The sequence below is a fragment of the Drosophila biarmipes genome, chromosome 3R, assembly GCF_025231255.1.
Source record: "Drosophila biarmipes strain raj3 chromosome 3R, RU_DBia_V1.1, whole genome shotgun sequence".
In the NCBI taxonomy this organism is placed as follows: domain Eukaryota; kingdom Metazoa; phylum Arthropoda; class Insecta; order Diptera; family Drosophilidae; genus Drosophila; species Drosophila biarmipes.
The window spans coordinates 10,965,725-10,980,535 of NC_066616.1; the positions used below are offsets into that span (position 1 = coordinate 10,965,725).

General features: G+C 47.9%; 3 protein-coding genes across 7 annotated transcripts; 1 reads left to right on the top strand and 2 right to left on the bottom strand.

Moving 5' to 3' along the window:
• Window positions 1–27: 27 nt before the first annotated feature.
• LOC108031123 (transmembrane emp24 domain-containing protein eca) lies at window positions 28–1,026 on the bottom strand. Its single transcript, XM_017104335.3, has 2 exons — window positions 791–1,026; window positions 28–722 (listed from the first exon to the last, which is right to left on the bottom strand). The coding sequence occupies exons 1-2, from the start codon at window positions 921–923 to the stop codon at window positions 205–207; spliced, it is 651 nt and encodes a 216-aa protein (XP_016959824.1). The 5' UTR covers window positions 924–1,026; the 3' UTR covers window positions 28–204.
• A 254-nt stretch (window positions 1,027–1,280) lies between these two features.
• LOC108031636 (uncharacterized) lies at window positions 1,281–2,693 on the top strand. Its single transcript, XM_017105245.3, has 3 exons — window positions 1,281–1,507; window positions 1,580–1,735; window positions 1,797–2,693. The coding sequence occupies exons 1-3, from the start codon at window positions 1,385–1,387 to the stop codon at window positions 2,262–2,264; spliced, it is 747 nt and encodes a 248-aa protein (XP_016960734.1). The 5' UTR covers window positions 1,281–1,384; the 3' UTR covers window positions 2,265–2,693.
• Window positions 2,600–14,453, bottom strand: LOC108031637 (actin-binding LIM protein 2). Of its 5 annotated transcripts, none has more exons than XM_017105251.3 (11): window positions 13,970–14,453; window positions 7,441–7,751; window positions 6,674–7,339; window positions 6,122–6,178; window positions 5,421–5,974; window positions 5,186–5,359; window positions 4,737–4,876; window positions 4,038–4,144; window positions 3,795–3,861; window positions 3,499–3,740; window positions 2,600–3,440 (listed from the first exon to the last, which is right to left on the bottom strand). In XM_017105251.3, the coding sequence occupies exons 1-11, from the start codon at window positions 13,971–13,973 to the stop codon at window positions 3,327–3,329; spliced, it is 2,436 nt and encodes an 811-aa protein (XP_016960740.1). In that variant the 5' UTR covers window positions 13,974–14,453; the 3' UTR covers window positions 2,600–3,326. The 5 variants fall into 5 exon arrangements, with proteins under 5 accessions (XP_016960740.1, XP_016960735.1, XP_016960736.1 ...); XM_017105246.3 differs by lacking the exon at window positions 13,970–14,453 and adding an exon at window positions 7,897–8,058; XM_017105247.3 differs by lacking the exons at window positions 4,038–4,144; window positions 13,970–14,453 and adding exons at window positions 4,564–4,649; window positions 7,897–8,057.
• Window positions 14,454–14,811: the final 358 nt, after the last annotated feature.

A 14,811-nucleotide genomic window follows, 5' to 3' on the forward strand; every position in this document is an offset into this window, starting at 1 on the left:
AGATAGAATGTGGGAGTGCACAGTCGGTCTCTTTTTGTACAATGGATTTTATTAAGTTACGCACAAGAAATTAAAACTAGACGTGCTTGGAGTGGAGGAGCCAATTTGGCTGGTTGGTTGATGACGATCCATCGATGAAATTCGCAAATCCTGCCAAATGACGGTGAAAACACACGGATGACGATGCTCCAGCCCCCGGGCACCTTACACCAGCTTCTTGGCCTCGAAGAAGCTCTTGAGATGGCGCATCTGCCAGAAGCCCATGCAGACCAAGACGACGGTCTGGGCCAGCGACCACCACAGAACGCGGGAGTTGGTGCTCTCGCTGGTGTGGCGGAAACGCTCCTCGCGATAGCGCTGGTAGTTCTGCTCCTTGGTGATCTGCTCCACCTGGTCCAGCAGCTGGCGGATGCGCAGCTGCAGCTCAGTCAGCTTCTCCTTTTGCGCCACATTGGCGTAGTCGATGGCGTGCTCGCCCACCTGTATGTCTAGGTGGACGCGCAGCTGGGCCCCGCTGAACCAGGCAGTGCTGTTCGAGTACATGCAGATGACGTGCTCGCCGGGAGTGTGCGAGGTGAACGAGATGCGTCCCTGGGAGCTGTAGACGCGGGACAACACGATCTTGTCGTCGCTGTCGCGGACCTCCACATGCATTCCGATGCCAGGGGATGAGGGCATGAAGCCATTGGAGCGCGGATCGTACAGCTCCACCTTGTAGTTGACTGCGGGAGGAGGAAGTCGGCTTAGAAAACTACCAAGTTGGCACTAGGCGCTGGGCGCTGGCACTCACCAATCACAGTGGTCTCATCCGGAACCTCCTCGATGAAGCACTTGCGCTCCGTCTCCGATATGTGGAAGTACAATCCGCAGGCGCTGTGCAGGGCGCACAGCAGCAGGGCCAGGCTGATGAATTGGTCGCGCATTTTCGGCTATTTGCAGTGACTTTTCCGGGTGATTGTTTAATAAAGTAAAGCTCGCCGACACGTCATGAGAAAAAGTGCCAGATCGAAGTTAAAGTGTTTGGCATAGGCGATGGCAGCGTGAGGGGGCTGGGTCACGTCGGCTCACGAACATCAATCAAGAACTTTAAAATATATATGAAAATTACAAACAAATAAGACTTATATTTAAACGATACACATATACATAAATAATAATTTAATATATTAAATATACAATAATTAATAGAAGTTCTTGCCACAGTTGCCCTCACGCTCTCGTCTCTAATTCTTCTTCTTCGATATTTCCTTTGTCCGGCAACGCTGCCGCCAACAGCTGTTTCGCCCAAGAACTATCGGCATTTTGCATCGCTTTGGACACACTGATTGGGCAGTGTTTTTATTTTTATTTTGTTTGGCCAGCCGAATAGCTTAATAATACTTTAATGCAGCCATTTATTGTCATACGCAACTACACGCAAGATGACGAGCTCAAGTGCCAGGAGCTGGTGCGGGACTACATCATGTCGTTCTCCAACAAGTCCTTCTTCGTCTACTGCTTTCGAGAGGTGAGAATACGTGACTTATCTTCCTGCGATCAGGAAAGTATTACATTTCAATGAGTTTCTCTTGCTTTCTAGATCACACTGCAGTTCATTGTCATCACCTGGGCCATTTTCTTCATATTTCTGGGAGTGCCCCTGCTCTTCTGCGCCCTCACTGTGCCCGCTTGCATTTTCTGCCTGTTCACCGGCACCTACTTCTCGTTCTACTCCAAGGCAGTGGAGCTGATGAGGGTAAGAGAGCCTAACCATCCCAAAGAGAGGTTCCCTAACCATCTGATCCCACCACTTCCAGACCAAACCATCGCAATCCCTGGTGGCCGAGTGCTATGAACCCTTCATCTTCCGCTGCTCACCCAAGGAGGCCAGCTACCAGATCTTCCTCGAGAACTGCCCCTATGACGAGGCCACTGTGAGGAAATTCCGTCGCAGGATTGTGGCCGCCATCAGTGTGAAGAATCACCATGCCGTCTACAACGCGGCCTGGATCTACCGCTTTGCCATCGATCCCAACTACCCCTACCAGACGATCATGGAGCCCATGGTGAAGCAGGTGGTCAAGAACTGTATCACTGGCGGCTACGCCTCGCTGGAGTGCACCATCTCCGAGTGGCAGGAGAGTGAGCGCGACTTCTACGACGACTTTGGCTTCGTCACGCGGCAGATTTACCACAAGAAGATCATCGGCAGCAGTCTGGCGGTGATGAAGACCCAGCTCACATATGGCCTGCGCACCGACGAGGCTCTGCACAAGCAAAACTAAGCAATACCCATGGTGCAATATAGATAATCTCCAAGTTCTGTGGAATCTAGTTCAATACATAGGTATTTATTCTGTAAACTTTACACTCCAGACACATATTGCGTCCCGAAATGAAAGCACACCGAATCTAGCCCTAGATGGTTGTTCCAGGGCGATTAGAAAAAGCTCTAAGTGAATTTAGGCAACTATTTTGAAAGCATTCCATAAAACTTGCTTTTCAGTCATTCTCAAACATATTTTTACCTCTGTCGATGCGACCAAGAAAAGTAAAACCATCTAGGAATAAGCTACTTTATAATCGCCACTCTCGAAAAGTTCGAATAATTGTACACACGTTGACACTGCTTTTGTCCTGTTTTATTATCTCTGGTTTATTCTTTGACATATTCTATTTAAATAAATAAATAAAATATTTAGTAATAAATAAAATTTGCATAATGATTTAGCGTAATTTGATGCCACACTCTAACGATTCGCTTATTGCTGTGTGATTTTGCTGTAGGTACATTAATTTCTCATTCTTTGATGCATTTCTCGGCTCTCAGGACCGTAACATGTTTGAATTGAAGTGGAATTTTGGAAAAGAAAGTCCAGTTTATGTCTGCGTCTAACTTGCTCTCGCACTGCGTATAAAAAGCCTTCATGCCGGACATGCAATGTTTAACTAATTTTAATCTGTATACACTCTCTTTTTATTGGGATTTTCTGTTCCTTCCATATAGTTTTCCTCAGTTACAATTTTGCGTTAGCGCAACTAATTCTTAAAAAAATAAACAGAAGCGGCCCGCTAGCTGCTCCGCACTGTAAATGTAACTATGTATTTAAATTTAGTTTAGTTGGTTTTACTTGCATCAACTATTTAAAGCGTGTTTCAAAACTGGCTGTGAAATTAGCATAGTTTCCCGTTTCGTTTTCTTTTTATATTGTTTCTCATCTCCTCCGTATGCGGGTAATAACCATCTGCTGTTAAGGTAAATTGAATTCTTTTGGTTTCGTCGCAAGCAGCCTCCACTTGGGTAGCTATCCTCGGTTCCATGGGCTCCTCCGGATCCTGCGAAGCCCTTAGAAGAGCTTCACTCGCCGCTTCAGCTCGTTGCGTCGCCACTGGGGAAGCCTGTAGAACTCCGACCTGGCGCACTGCAAGATGTGCTCGAACTCGATGTCCGAGAGATGACGCTGGGGGAACAAGTAGAGCATTAGCATCCTGCAGGGCTATACAAGGATAAGGACCCACCTCTAGGTTACAGCGATCTACGTCCGAGGGCAGACGATAGTTTGTGATTAGCAGTAGGTGATAGGGGTAGATCTTGGCCGGCTCGTGCACCAGCATGGAGTGGGCCATGTTGGGCAGACTGCGCCGGATGAGTCCGGCCTGCGGATAGTGGTAGGAGAGGGCTCCTGAGTAGGTGCTCGAGGCGGGCAGGTCGCCGCCCATCAGAGCGCGTCTATCGCCCTCGGTGATGGAGTCCACAGAGGCTGTGGGGTATGCCATTAGCAGGATTTTTTGGGTTGTAGAACACCATAACTCACCCTCCGACTTGCCGCAGCTCAAGTCTGTGCTGTGGGTCTTGTCGCCCAGTCCTCCATAAGAGAAGTCCTATTTAGAAAAGCGAATATCATTAGTTTCCAATCACTGGAAGAGGTGTTCAGGTGCATGCCAAGAAAGAAACCAAAAACCAGTGCAAGATTACGGGCGGTACCAGGTAGTACCCAAACAAAGAAAGGGACTCAAAGGACTCTACGGCATAACAACAACAGCAAAAGCGGTCTTACAGTGGCACCATGCATCGTGGCCGCAGCGGATGTGGTGGAGCTGAATGTGTGGGAGCGAGGGGCCAGGCCGTATCCTGGCTTGGGCACATGGCGCAGCGCGCTCACCACTGGGCAGAGAGTAGATGTAGATGGTGTTCGGGTGATGTAGATGATGTTCGGGATGCAATGTTCGAGTTCGAGTCGGGTGTTGGGCGGTGGGTGGTGGTTAGTGTGGATGGGTGGGCGTTAGTATTGTGGGTTTTAGCATACACATAGACAGGGGTGGGGAGGGGGATCAAGATCGGAATTAAGACACACAATGCAGCAGACCAACCAGTTGGGGCAATTGTTAGTTCATCCAGGTGAGCAGCCAGGGGCAGCGTTGGAAAGTGAGAGAAAGACAAACGAATACCGTCAGCAACACAGAATTGGGGTTACATCTATTCGGGATTAGTGGTACAGGGGCAAGCTACAAGACACAACCGACATAGCCCGGCACCGAGGACGTGAGATCTTTGCGAGATGCGGAGCAACAGGCAGCACTTACGGAGCTGTAGCCATTGCGTATATAGGGCAGAGTCGTCGTTTTGAATCCGTATCCGGGCTTGGGCGGCGATCGGTAGGAATGTATGGCTATAAACGTAATGGGGCTATTTATAATATCGGTGTCGCATTGCTCGCCTGAAAACGGGACTTAGGCCAAATGGGCTAGAGGATTACCATTGTAGCTGGGCGCATTTCCCAGCGATTTGCCAAGCGAGCCGCGGTAGCTGGTCGACCGGTCGAACATCTCGTCCTCGTAGAAGGGCTTCTGGTGGTCCAGATTGCGCGAGGGCGAGGCCCCAATGGGCGATTCGTATCTGCAAAGCCAGGATAGTCAGGATTAGTGCTAGGATAATAAATAATATTGAATAGCTAGTGTAATTATAGTAAACAGATAAGAAATTTGGTTTGTCATTTGGCCATCATCAAAACTAACGATTGTCTACAGGTCAGATAACATTATTGCAAGAAACTACTCTAAAAATACACAATATAACGTCTGCAATCTCGAGTGATTGTAATCTTATCAAACCAGATTAAAAACAAATAATAATAAAATGCCTAAGCCCGGAAGAGAATGCGATTGAGTAGTTCACCGGTTGATATTTAGAGCACTAGTATCCTACCTCAATTTGTACAGTGGCTCCTTGGAAGCAGAAGGCGTCCTGGAAGCATTGCGCGGATCCAGGTTGTTCTGCTTCCACTTCCTGTACTTGGCGTGCTCCTTGAGGTCCTTGGCGATCGCCGACCCGATGCCAGAGTTGAGCTTCTCCAGCTGCTCGGCTTCCCGCTGAAGGCGTCTATTTGGGAGAATATATTTAATATAATTGCTATATATCTTTACCACCACCCAACACTCACTGCTGCTCCTCGCCATTCTTGACCTTGCCGTTCTGCTTGCCGTTCTCCACATTCTCGTCCTCGTCGTCCGAGGCGGGCACTCCCTTGTAGGTGTCACTGTACCGCCGCCGACGCTCCGGATCCGTGTAGGGATACGGCGGAGCTGGGAAGTCGTCCCGCTCGATCTTGGGCTGTTCGCCCGGCGGCGGCTTCTTGGCAGCCGGGTAGTGGGAGAGCTCGATGGGCTCCTCGTTGTTCATGCCCGGACTCTTGGGGCGCGGCGTCTCCGAGCGGATGGCGTCCACCAGGACCTTCATGGCGCTGCGTGTCCTGGAGTGGGGACGCGACGGCGGACGGCTTCCGGCCACGGAGCCCGCATTGCTGGCCGTGGTGGCGTACGAGGAGGGCCGGTGGAAGTGCGGCGACAGCGGCGTCTTGTCATACGGGTCGATCGGCTTCCGCAGATAGTGCGGCGCATCCGTCAGATAGCTGTAGGTGTAGATGCGCGAGATGTCCTCGGCGTTAGGTCGCCCGTACTCGCGGAGTATCAGGCCCGGACTCACCGTTCGATAGTGCTGCAAAAACCAGTCTCATTAGCTTTCAAGCAACCACAAATTTGCTAAGTACATGCAGTGCCGTGTGTTTTTCTTTCTCAGCTTTAGTAGTATATTCAAAACGATGGCAGAAAATGAGGGAAAATCATAAAAAATCATAAAACAAACCTTGCGGCTAGAGGAATAAAGTGAACCATTAAAACTCGGAGTTCTGGAGCGGATGTACTGAAAACGAACAAAATAAAAACGCAAGCTCAAAACAACTAAAATGCAAATAACTGAAATCATAAAATCATAAATTGCTTGTAATGGTGTGGGTGTGTAGGTGCAGGGGTGGTATTTCAGATGGGTGATATTTCAGAATATTAGTTTTTTACAAAAATATTCTTAAATAATTGTATTTAGCATAATCCAAATTGTTCTTAATCACTTTTCGGATGTATCTTAAACATTGTATTTACTTTTCCTATAAAATATTTAATAAACTAGTCGTTTTATAAAGTATTGTCCTAACTGGAAACCTTAAAAGAGTTCTGAAACATCACCCATCCTAGCCTAAAATGGAACTCATCTCCATGTTCCATTTTAATTTTAAATGAAATTGTTGTGCTTGTGTGAATTTTGCAGCATTCAAATTAGTTGCAAGCTCAGCAGCCTCTTTGGATTCGGGACCTGGTTGGAGTCTCCTCATGGCTCCCCGAAGATCTGGAGGCTACCTACCATCTCGCTAAGGGCACTGGAGCTCATCCGGTCGCACTCTGTGTCTGTGAAGTTGCCGTTGGAGGCGCCTCCGGCCACCGAGGTGCTGCCCCCGCCGTTGATGATGATCCCGGACTCCGAGGGACCAGGACCGCATCGCGGATGCCAGATGGCGCTGCCCTGCAGGTACATCTCCTCGCCGTCGCCGAAGGGATCGCCGCACTTGGTGCAGCGGGCACAGGTCGGATGGAAGTGGTGGTTGTCGCCCGCCTGGAGCACCTTGCCGCTGATGAAGCGGCTGCAGTAGGCGCACTTCACGCCAAAGCCCTTCTGGTAGCACTTCTCGCAGTAGGGCACCGCGTCCTTGCCCATGTACTCCCCGTTGAGCACCGCCTGGCAGGCCTTGCACCGGAAGCAGGAGACGTGCCACTGCCTGTCCAGCGCCACCAGGGCCTGGCCCTCCTTCAGCAGCTCCCCGCATCCGGCACAGTCGTTGGGATCGTAGTCCTCCTTCAGGTGCGCCTTGTGCGAGATCACCCCGCCGTGCTGCTGGTGGGCAGTGGCCCTCGTGGGACTCTCCGCCGGCGGGGCTGGCGAGGAGACGCCTCCTCCAGCCTGGCGACTGGGCGACACCGGAGCCCCCGAGACGCACTGCTCGCAGAGCACCTCCTTGCCGGTGTTGGTCACCTGTGGGAAAGCGATGGGTTATGAGATCAAGATCATTAAAGTTTAGAAGAAGTTGAACTTCCTCCGAATATATTACAAGATATTTCGAAACGCAAACTCACCTTGCTGCCCGACTTGAAGGGCTGCTTGCACTTGGAGCAGGTGAAGCACTTCTGGTGATAGGTCTTGCCCATGGTGCTGACCACCTCGCCCTCCACATACTGCTGGCAGTTGGCGCACTTGGTCCCGTAGAGCCTTTGGTAGTCCGGTATGCAGTAGTAGGCGTTGTCCTTTGTGAAGAATCCGCCGGTGGCCAGGGACTTCTTGCACTGGCAGCACTGGAAGCAGGCCTTGTGGAAGTGGTTGTCCGCCACGCGGAGCACCTCGCCGGAGCACTTTTTCGTGCATTTCGCACAGTAGATTTTTTGTTTACCTACGCAGGGCAGTGCCAGAGAAAGGGAGATCACCGGTTAGTATGTTCCGTCCGCACAAAATTCATTCAATCAGCGCTATCGCCAGATTACGTATACGCAGCGTTGCGCTGATGTCATATGCATGTGATGCGATAATGCCCCAACCTTGCCCCGTTTTGCCGCGCTCAGTTCGAAGCCCCGTTCCGAGTGTGCGGGGGTACATCAGGCCGGTCTGTTTGTGGATGTTTCGGAATGGATATATGGGCATTATGTGTCTATTTATCGTATGTCGCGGAGATTCGTTACATGTGTGCGCCTGCTATACTGACAGCCTGTGGCCGGCCAACTCTTCTAGGTTCTACACACCCCGACGTGCCCGTAAATCGTTCTTGGGCCCCTGTGACTCATGCGCCTGGCAGGCAATTAATCTTATCATTGATAAGGCCAAGGGCAGATATTTCTTTATATAAAGCCAGCGCACACTTGCCGTTCGCCGATGTACACAAGTGTGGAACAGGTTGAGTAGATCCGACATGGAAGCCCATATTTGCATGGGTCTGCTTCTCCCTACCCACATATAGTGTGGGAAATATCCCAGCAAATTGAGAATAAACAGCAAGGTGGCATGGGGCGAAAAACGAACCCCACTGAGCTGCGAAGACAACAAGAGTTGCATTCATCGCAGCTTAGCAAGAACGCGGGGAGGGTCAAAAATGCAACCTCTCGAGAATCGCTGAAAATAAACTGATTTCTTGGAAGCCCTTCTGTGTCGCCGTATCCAGTTTGTTTCAGTAGATAACATTATAGGCCTTATCACCTGTTTGATCAAAGACCCATTTGCCTTGGGATTAGTTTCTATTAGCTATTTTACAGAGACCTCAAAAAGGCCTTTCCGTAATAAAAGTTCCGTCAGTTAATTAAAAGTTAGTGGCTTCGGCTTTAGAGGTCTGTAAAAACGGGTATAGATCGTAGGTACTTCCAAGACACCACCCTACAATTATGCCCAGTTCTACGGAACCCCATATCATAAGTTGGCTTGCACATATGCAATACTTCTATGCTTTAGAGACAGCCAACCCGTTGAGTTCCGTGGACTTTCGGGGCGAAGATCTGGAATACGAGTGTACGTATAGGGGGACTCGCAGCTCGGAACCATGACGGCAGAACGCATCGAAACTAATTGTTGGCCATGACTGATGTGTTGATCTGTTCTGGCGGCTTTCTTGCGCGCCGGAGGCAGTCGGCGGCAGCAGTCTGCGGTTGATTAAATAGACGGCAGATCGTAGAAACCACACAGCGGCTAAGAGCAGCCGGTTGCAGTGCATAAAGAGGGTATGTATATAAATACACGAGACCGAGCGACCGACCACATTGTAGCCGCCGTCTGGGCACTTTTTCCATCGCTCTGTTATTTTTTCCAGGCCTTTGGGGAATTTTGTTTTTACCAGTTGTTGCCTTTTATATTTGGGTTGGCTTCCAAAATAGAAATTATTGATAAGCCCGCAGCCCAGGTTTATGGAGCCGTTAACTTGTTTTATAATAGTGACGTATGTGCCGGGTGTTATCTTGCATTAAAGCGATCCTACGAGGGGCTAAACATTTATTATAACTACACATACGATGGCTTTGGAGTGCTCATTAATATGCAAATTCTATTTCTGGGACCTCTATAATACCGAATGGGACTGATAATGTTCATTCAGTACTTAATTCAAAATATCTTTATGGAGTTGGGGATACAATTACAGAAACATAAAACTCATTCGCCTGTTTATTGAATTAATCTTGCTCACTGGCCCAGTGCATTGAACTTTTTGTACATAAGTGGGGGAAGAATGCACGATATATGATTTCGAGGGAGTGCCGTTTATCAGTTCTCCCCACTGTTTATGCTGATATTAAGCCAATACCTTTCCAAGAGATACACAGCATACACAAACGCAATTTGCCAATCTACCTACACAGCGAAATACCGATTGTATATTATATACACAAATTCAAGAATGAGTATTTATTTGTGCGGTGACGCCACCGAAATTTTTCACAGCCAGCGGTCCAGTCGGGGCGACAGACGGCCTGATAGTACAGATACAGAAACACCGCGATCGCTGTAGCAGAGATACAGATACAGATGTACCCCACGGATACAGATACGCTCGGCGGAAAGCGGGCTTTCGTCACCAACTTGGACTTCCGTCCCGGTTTGTTTAAAGCTCGTCTGCAGTGCGAGTACGTGTGTTTTTGTCTTTCTCCTCGCCGCTTTCAATTAATTTCATTTATTTGTGTTTCGCTGGCCAACCGCCTTGTTTATTATGCAATCACACACATTTTTCCGCAATTTGCATATTGATTTTGGCGCTTTGTTTATTGGGTTCTCTGCGCTTTTTACCCGCATTTAGCGTCCAGCCGATAATTGGCCAACGAATCCAGCGAAAATTACGTTTTCATGCAACAGAGAGCCGGCAAGGCGGCGACGTCGTCTCGTCCGCAAGTTAGTACAATAAAAGTTTGAGCGCACATTTTCAGTGTTATTTTATTGTAATTGCGCAGAGCGGTTTCAGTGACGACGATGATGTCATCGCCAGCGACGAGCTGCGGAGTTTTTACTGCGAGTGCCAGTATCTGCCCCAAACAAACTGGTTGGCACTGCGCTGGAGCACGCTCGAATTTGAAATACAAACAATACGAAAATTCGGTACGAAAAAACGTACATAACAAGAAACCCGTCCGGCTGCCAGGGGGCAAGTCCAAGGTTACAGTCGCACTTTTCGAACAGACCTCACTGCCCCATCGATCCGACGTGGAGGGGTCAAGCTGCAGGGCGGCGAAAATATTTTAATTAATTTTTCAGCCGCGCCCAAAGAGCCAGAACGAGCCTAACCTTAAAGGAAGAGAGCCGAAGCAAACCTTAAGCATGTAACGTGTGAATAAAGCTACACGCTAACTAGTAATCCAAAAGGGGAATTAGTCCATATATTCTCATATATTTCTGTAGGTATTTCTTATTTATTTTGGATTTCTTTGATGCATGGATATCGAGCAAAATATTTAGATTGTAATAAAAAGTTATTTTGAGTTTCTCTAGAAAATTTAAGTAAATATTTTCGAATGGAAAAATTCTACTATCTACTAAAAGAACTATTTTAAAATCGAAAAATTATTAAACCCATCTAATGCTATCATCTGTTTCTGTCCCTTTTTAAACAGATGCATTATCTATTTACCTTGCTTTAAAAGATACTTTTTTCCCTGTGCATATACAATGTATAGTTTATCTATATCTATCTACTAAAAGAACTATTTTAAAATCGAAAAATGTAAAATTACTAAACCCATCTAATGCTATCATCTGTTTCTGTCCCTTTTTAAACAGATGCATTATCTATTTACCTTGCTTTAAAAATCGAATTGGAAAAGGGGCAGGAAAACAAAGCGGAGCGTGAAACGACCTTCGTCACTGGCACGACCTGCCCTCAATGCGCACTGTGCGAGTTCGGCCGGAGCAAGTGCGTCAGATCCTTGACTGGATTCGAGCAGGATAATGTCGAGGACAAAGCAGGTCAAGGCGACTGGCGGAAGCAGGTGGAACAGCCCGCGAGGGAGCACTCCGACACGGCTGGAAATTGAACGAGCCTGGCTGGATGCGAGGCAGACAATAAATAAGGCCGAAGGCAAACACCGCTCTCTTGTGTATTCCACGCCCACATTTCACCCACGAATGGTTCTGTTTATACGCACAAACATTTCTGGTTCGGAAGAGCAACAGCATAATATACACAAATGTATATTTGGCAAGGCAAATCAACAGTTGCGGCCACTTGAATAGCAGGCCAAGTTTTGTATCTTGTAGATATAGTCGAAAGGTACACAGGGAATATTATTTCCATATTAAGTTAGTAAACACGATTACAAGCGGAAGATTTTGGGGCGTTCAGGAAATACACAAAAGTGTTGTGTTTGGGAAATCTGATCAGTTCTTATGTGCACCTGTCTGTGGCAACGACTTCTTCTATTTCTGATGTATCTGACCACTGCTACGGGGAGATATATGTACGCTGGCTTCTTCCACGCATTACTCATCAAATTTGGACTGTGTTTTTCAGTGCTGTGCCACCTGACGCATCGCACCCGAAGACAGTTTCGAGTTTAAGGTGCTTCGGTCGATTTGAAAGTGCTTCCTGTATGCTTATTAGACGAAAAGTGAAAAGAGCACCCCACACAAGTGCAGCTGATGACGCTGCAACTACGAAAATAGCATTCAATTAGGCAAGTGAACGGGGTGGCGGAGGGTGCGGAAAGTGGGGAAAATGAGGAAAACAAGGAAACTGAGGAGGCGGTGGCCGGGGGGTGCGAGTGGAAGGGCAGCACGACCCAAGAGGAGATGCCACTTTCTATGCAAGTGCTCTGACCTATATCACCCCGCCTGGGAAACGCCACGAAACACCATGAAACACCACGAAATGCACGACGGAGGAGGCCAAACCAACGGGCAGAGTAAATGAGAAAAGTCCCACTAAATGAATGAGCGGGAGGCTGGTGATCGGGGAGCTTACAGTCACTCGCCCCTTTCGTTTTCGTTCGAGCAAGCGAAAAAGGAAACCCAGTGGAAGTCAATGTGCTTGTCATGAGTTCATGTCGAGCAGTTGCAGTCGCCTTGCCGGAGATCGAGATTGAGATGGGGCCGGGGACTCGGATGGCTTTATGGCTATTGTTAAGCCTTTTGCGGCGTGGAGCGACCGCACGTTATGGGGTCCACGTCGACGTCCACTTCCCCATCCCCATCCCCATCCCCATCCTCAGCAAGTCCAAGTCAATAAGGCATTTTAGGCACGCATGCAGCTACTTGTAGACTGCTGAATAAGCCACTCGGGAAAATCCGATGTATGTTTATAACACAGTTTTTAATGGTAGACCACAAAGAACCAACCATATCTGCAGCTGATTAAGCTACGAATAAGTATAATAGGACCGGAATTTATTCTCCATTTTAGCAAGATCTTTTTAATATATATGGATAATGCGAAAATACATTAAAGATACAAGTGTAAGATGGTTATAATATCACGGGATATGGAAATGTATACTTTTCAAGCCATAGTTTTAAATAAAATAGGTTTTCAGATGAATTTTAAATGCATTATTAGAAATAATACCCAAATCTCTTCTTATTTGTAATACCCTGATAAGGCCCCAGAAAGTATGCAATGATATGTTTAATCGCAATTATCGAATGAAAAATGTTTGAACGAGAAAGCAGCTGTAATTAAACTGAGATTTCTTGCGTTCGCTAAGCTCTGGAGCTGTGGTAACTGTTTGAAGTTCTTTCCCACGCCAGCAGAGCCATTACCCCAGGTTTTGCCGCAGTGTACCCCTCACGAACTCAATTAGGGCCAGTAGCGGAGTAGCCGAGTAATTAATCATTGACAACACAAGTACAAGCCTCGCATAGCGGTACAAAGCCCTTTGCAACGGCAACCGGAGAACAGAAGCGAGGAGAAGGCAGAAAATGTAAGAATCTGAATCTGAATGTGAATCCGAATCCGTCAAGCCCATTCACATTCACATTGGCACTCACATCCAACGGTTTACAGGTTATTCGAGAGCGGCTCTCGCGGCGGGACGCCCTAACGGTATCGTGTGTAATTGCAGTTGCATGCACAAGTGTTTTGGGGTTTATTCGGTCAGGTTTTCAGCCGCTTCGCCCCCCTCCGTTATCAGCGCGGTTCGGGGCGAGAAATAAAGAAGTGGGGGAGTGAAGAGGCAAGAAGCAAGAAGCAAGCAGCGGACACGAAACTTGTTCTTACAACAACACTGACGTCATCCCAGCTGAGAAATTAAAATAGGGAGTGGACGTGGACTACAATCATATGCGAGTGGGCCAGTGTATGGGTGAGCGAGGGGCCGCAAGAGAGCGGTGGCGCGGGCTGGAGATCTAGCTCTCAGCTGGCCCCTATTGATTGATGACCCGCCGGCAGTGGGAGGGAGAGGGCGTGCGAGGCTAGGAAGTGCGTGTGTGTGCGGGCACCTGAGCGCATTCCACTCCTCTCTTCTTCCTTTCCCCTCCCTCCCCACTCCCACTCAACCACTCCCGATACGATAAGGCCGATAATGCCATAATACTGCTATCGCACCACCCACCACCACCCCCTTTCGATAACTTTGCGCAGACACACACACCTTGAGCAGCGAGAGAGATAGAGAGAGAGAGAGAGTATCTGTGTGTCGACAGATAACTTACCCATGGCGAGATACTATTTGCTGCTATGCTCTTCGCTTTTGCGCCTGCAAAACGGGGGAGGGAATCACGCACACTAGAACAGACACACACGGCACGGGGAAAGCACAAATACTCGCGCACAGGTCACCACTACTTCCTCTTCACTTCACTAACAAAATTTTTCTTCTGCTTAGATTTTTTCTATTTGTATCTTCCGCCGTATGCATTCGCAATCTGCGTAGCAAGATTGTTAGAAGTGTGTGAGCGTGTGAGTTTCGATAGGAAAATTGGAGTTGAGTGGTTGCGTTTGAATTGGCTGTGGTGTGTTCGCAGATGACGACAGTGCTCGTGGACCGCAAATTCAATTCGCCGACAAGATCACAGGGGAAAATGGTGGCTTTTTTTGAAATGCCTGAAAGTCTGATTCTCAAATCGGAGCTGCGACCAGAAGAAACACCGCACCGCACCGAAACCGACGGCAGCAAAAAAACGACTAAGTATCTGAGAGATACGGTTCGTACGGCTCGCGAACATCGATGTTAAGTGGAGGCTATCGAAGTTCTCACATCACTAAGCTGTTAACGGTAGCGTTTGTATCATAACATTTGGGTTGGTGACTTGGATATTGGTGGGGAAATTGGCTGATCTAGGGTTGACATTGTGACTTTTGCTGCACCGTTAAACTATGAGTTGGATTTGGTAAGCTATGAAATATACAAAATGAATAAAAATACATATAAGAAAATATTTTAAAACTAAGGAAATTTTAGGGTTTAAGTTAAAATTTAACTTATGCGTTAGCACTATTAGCACCTTAACGCTGCTGCAGTTTTTAAGAAAAAGCCTCCACTTATTAAAAAACA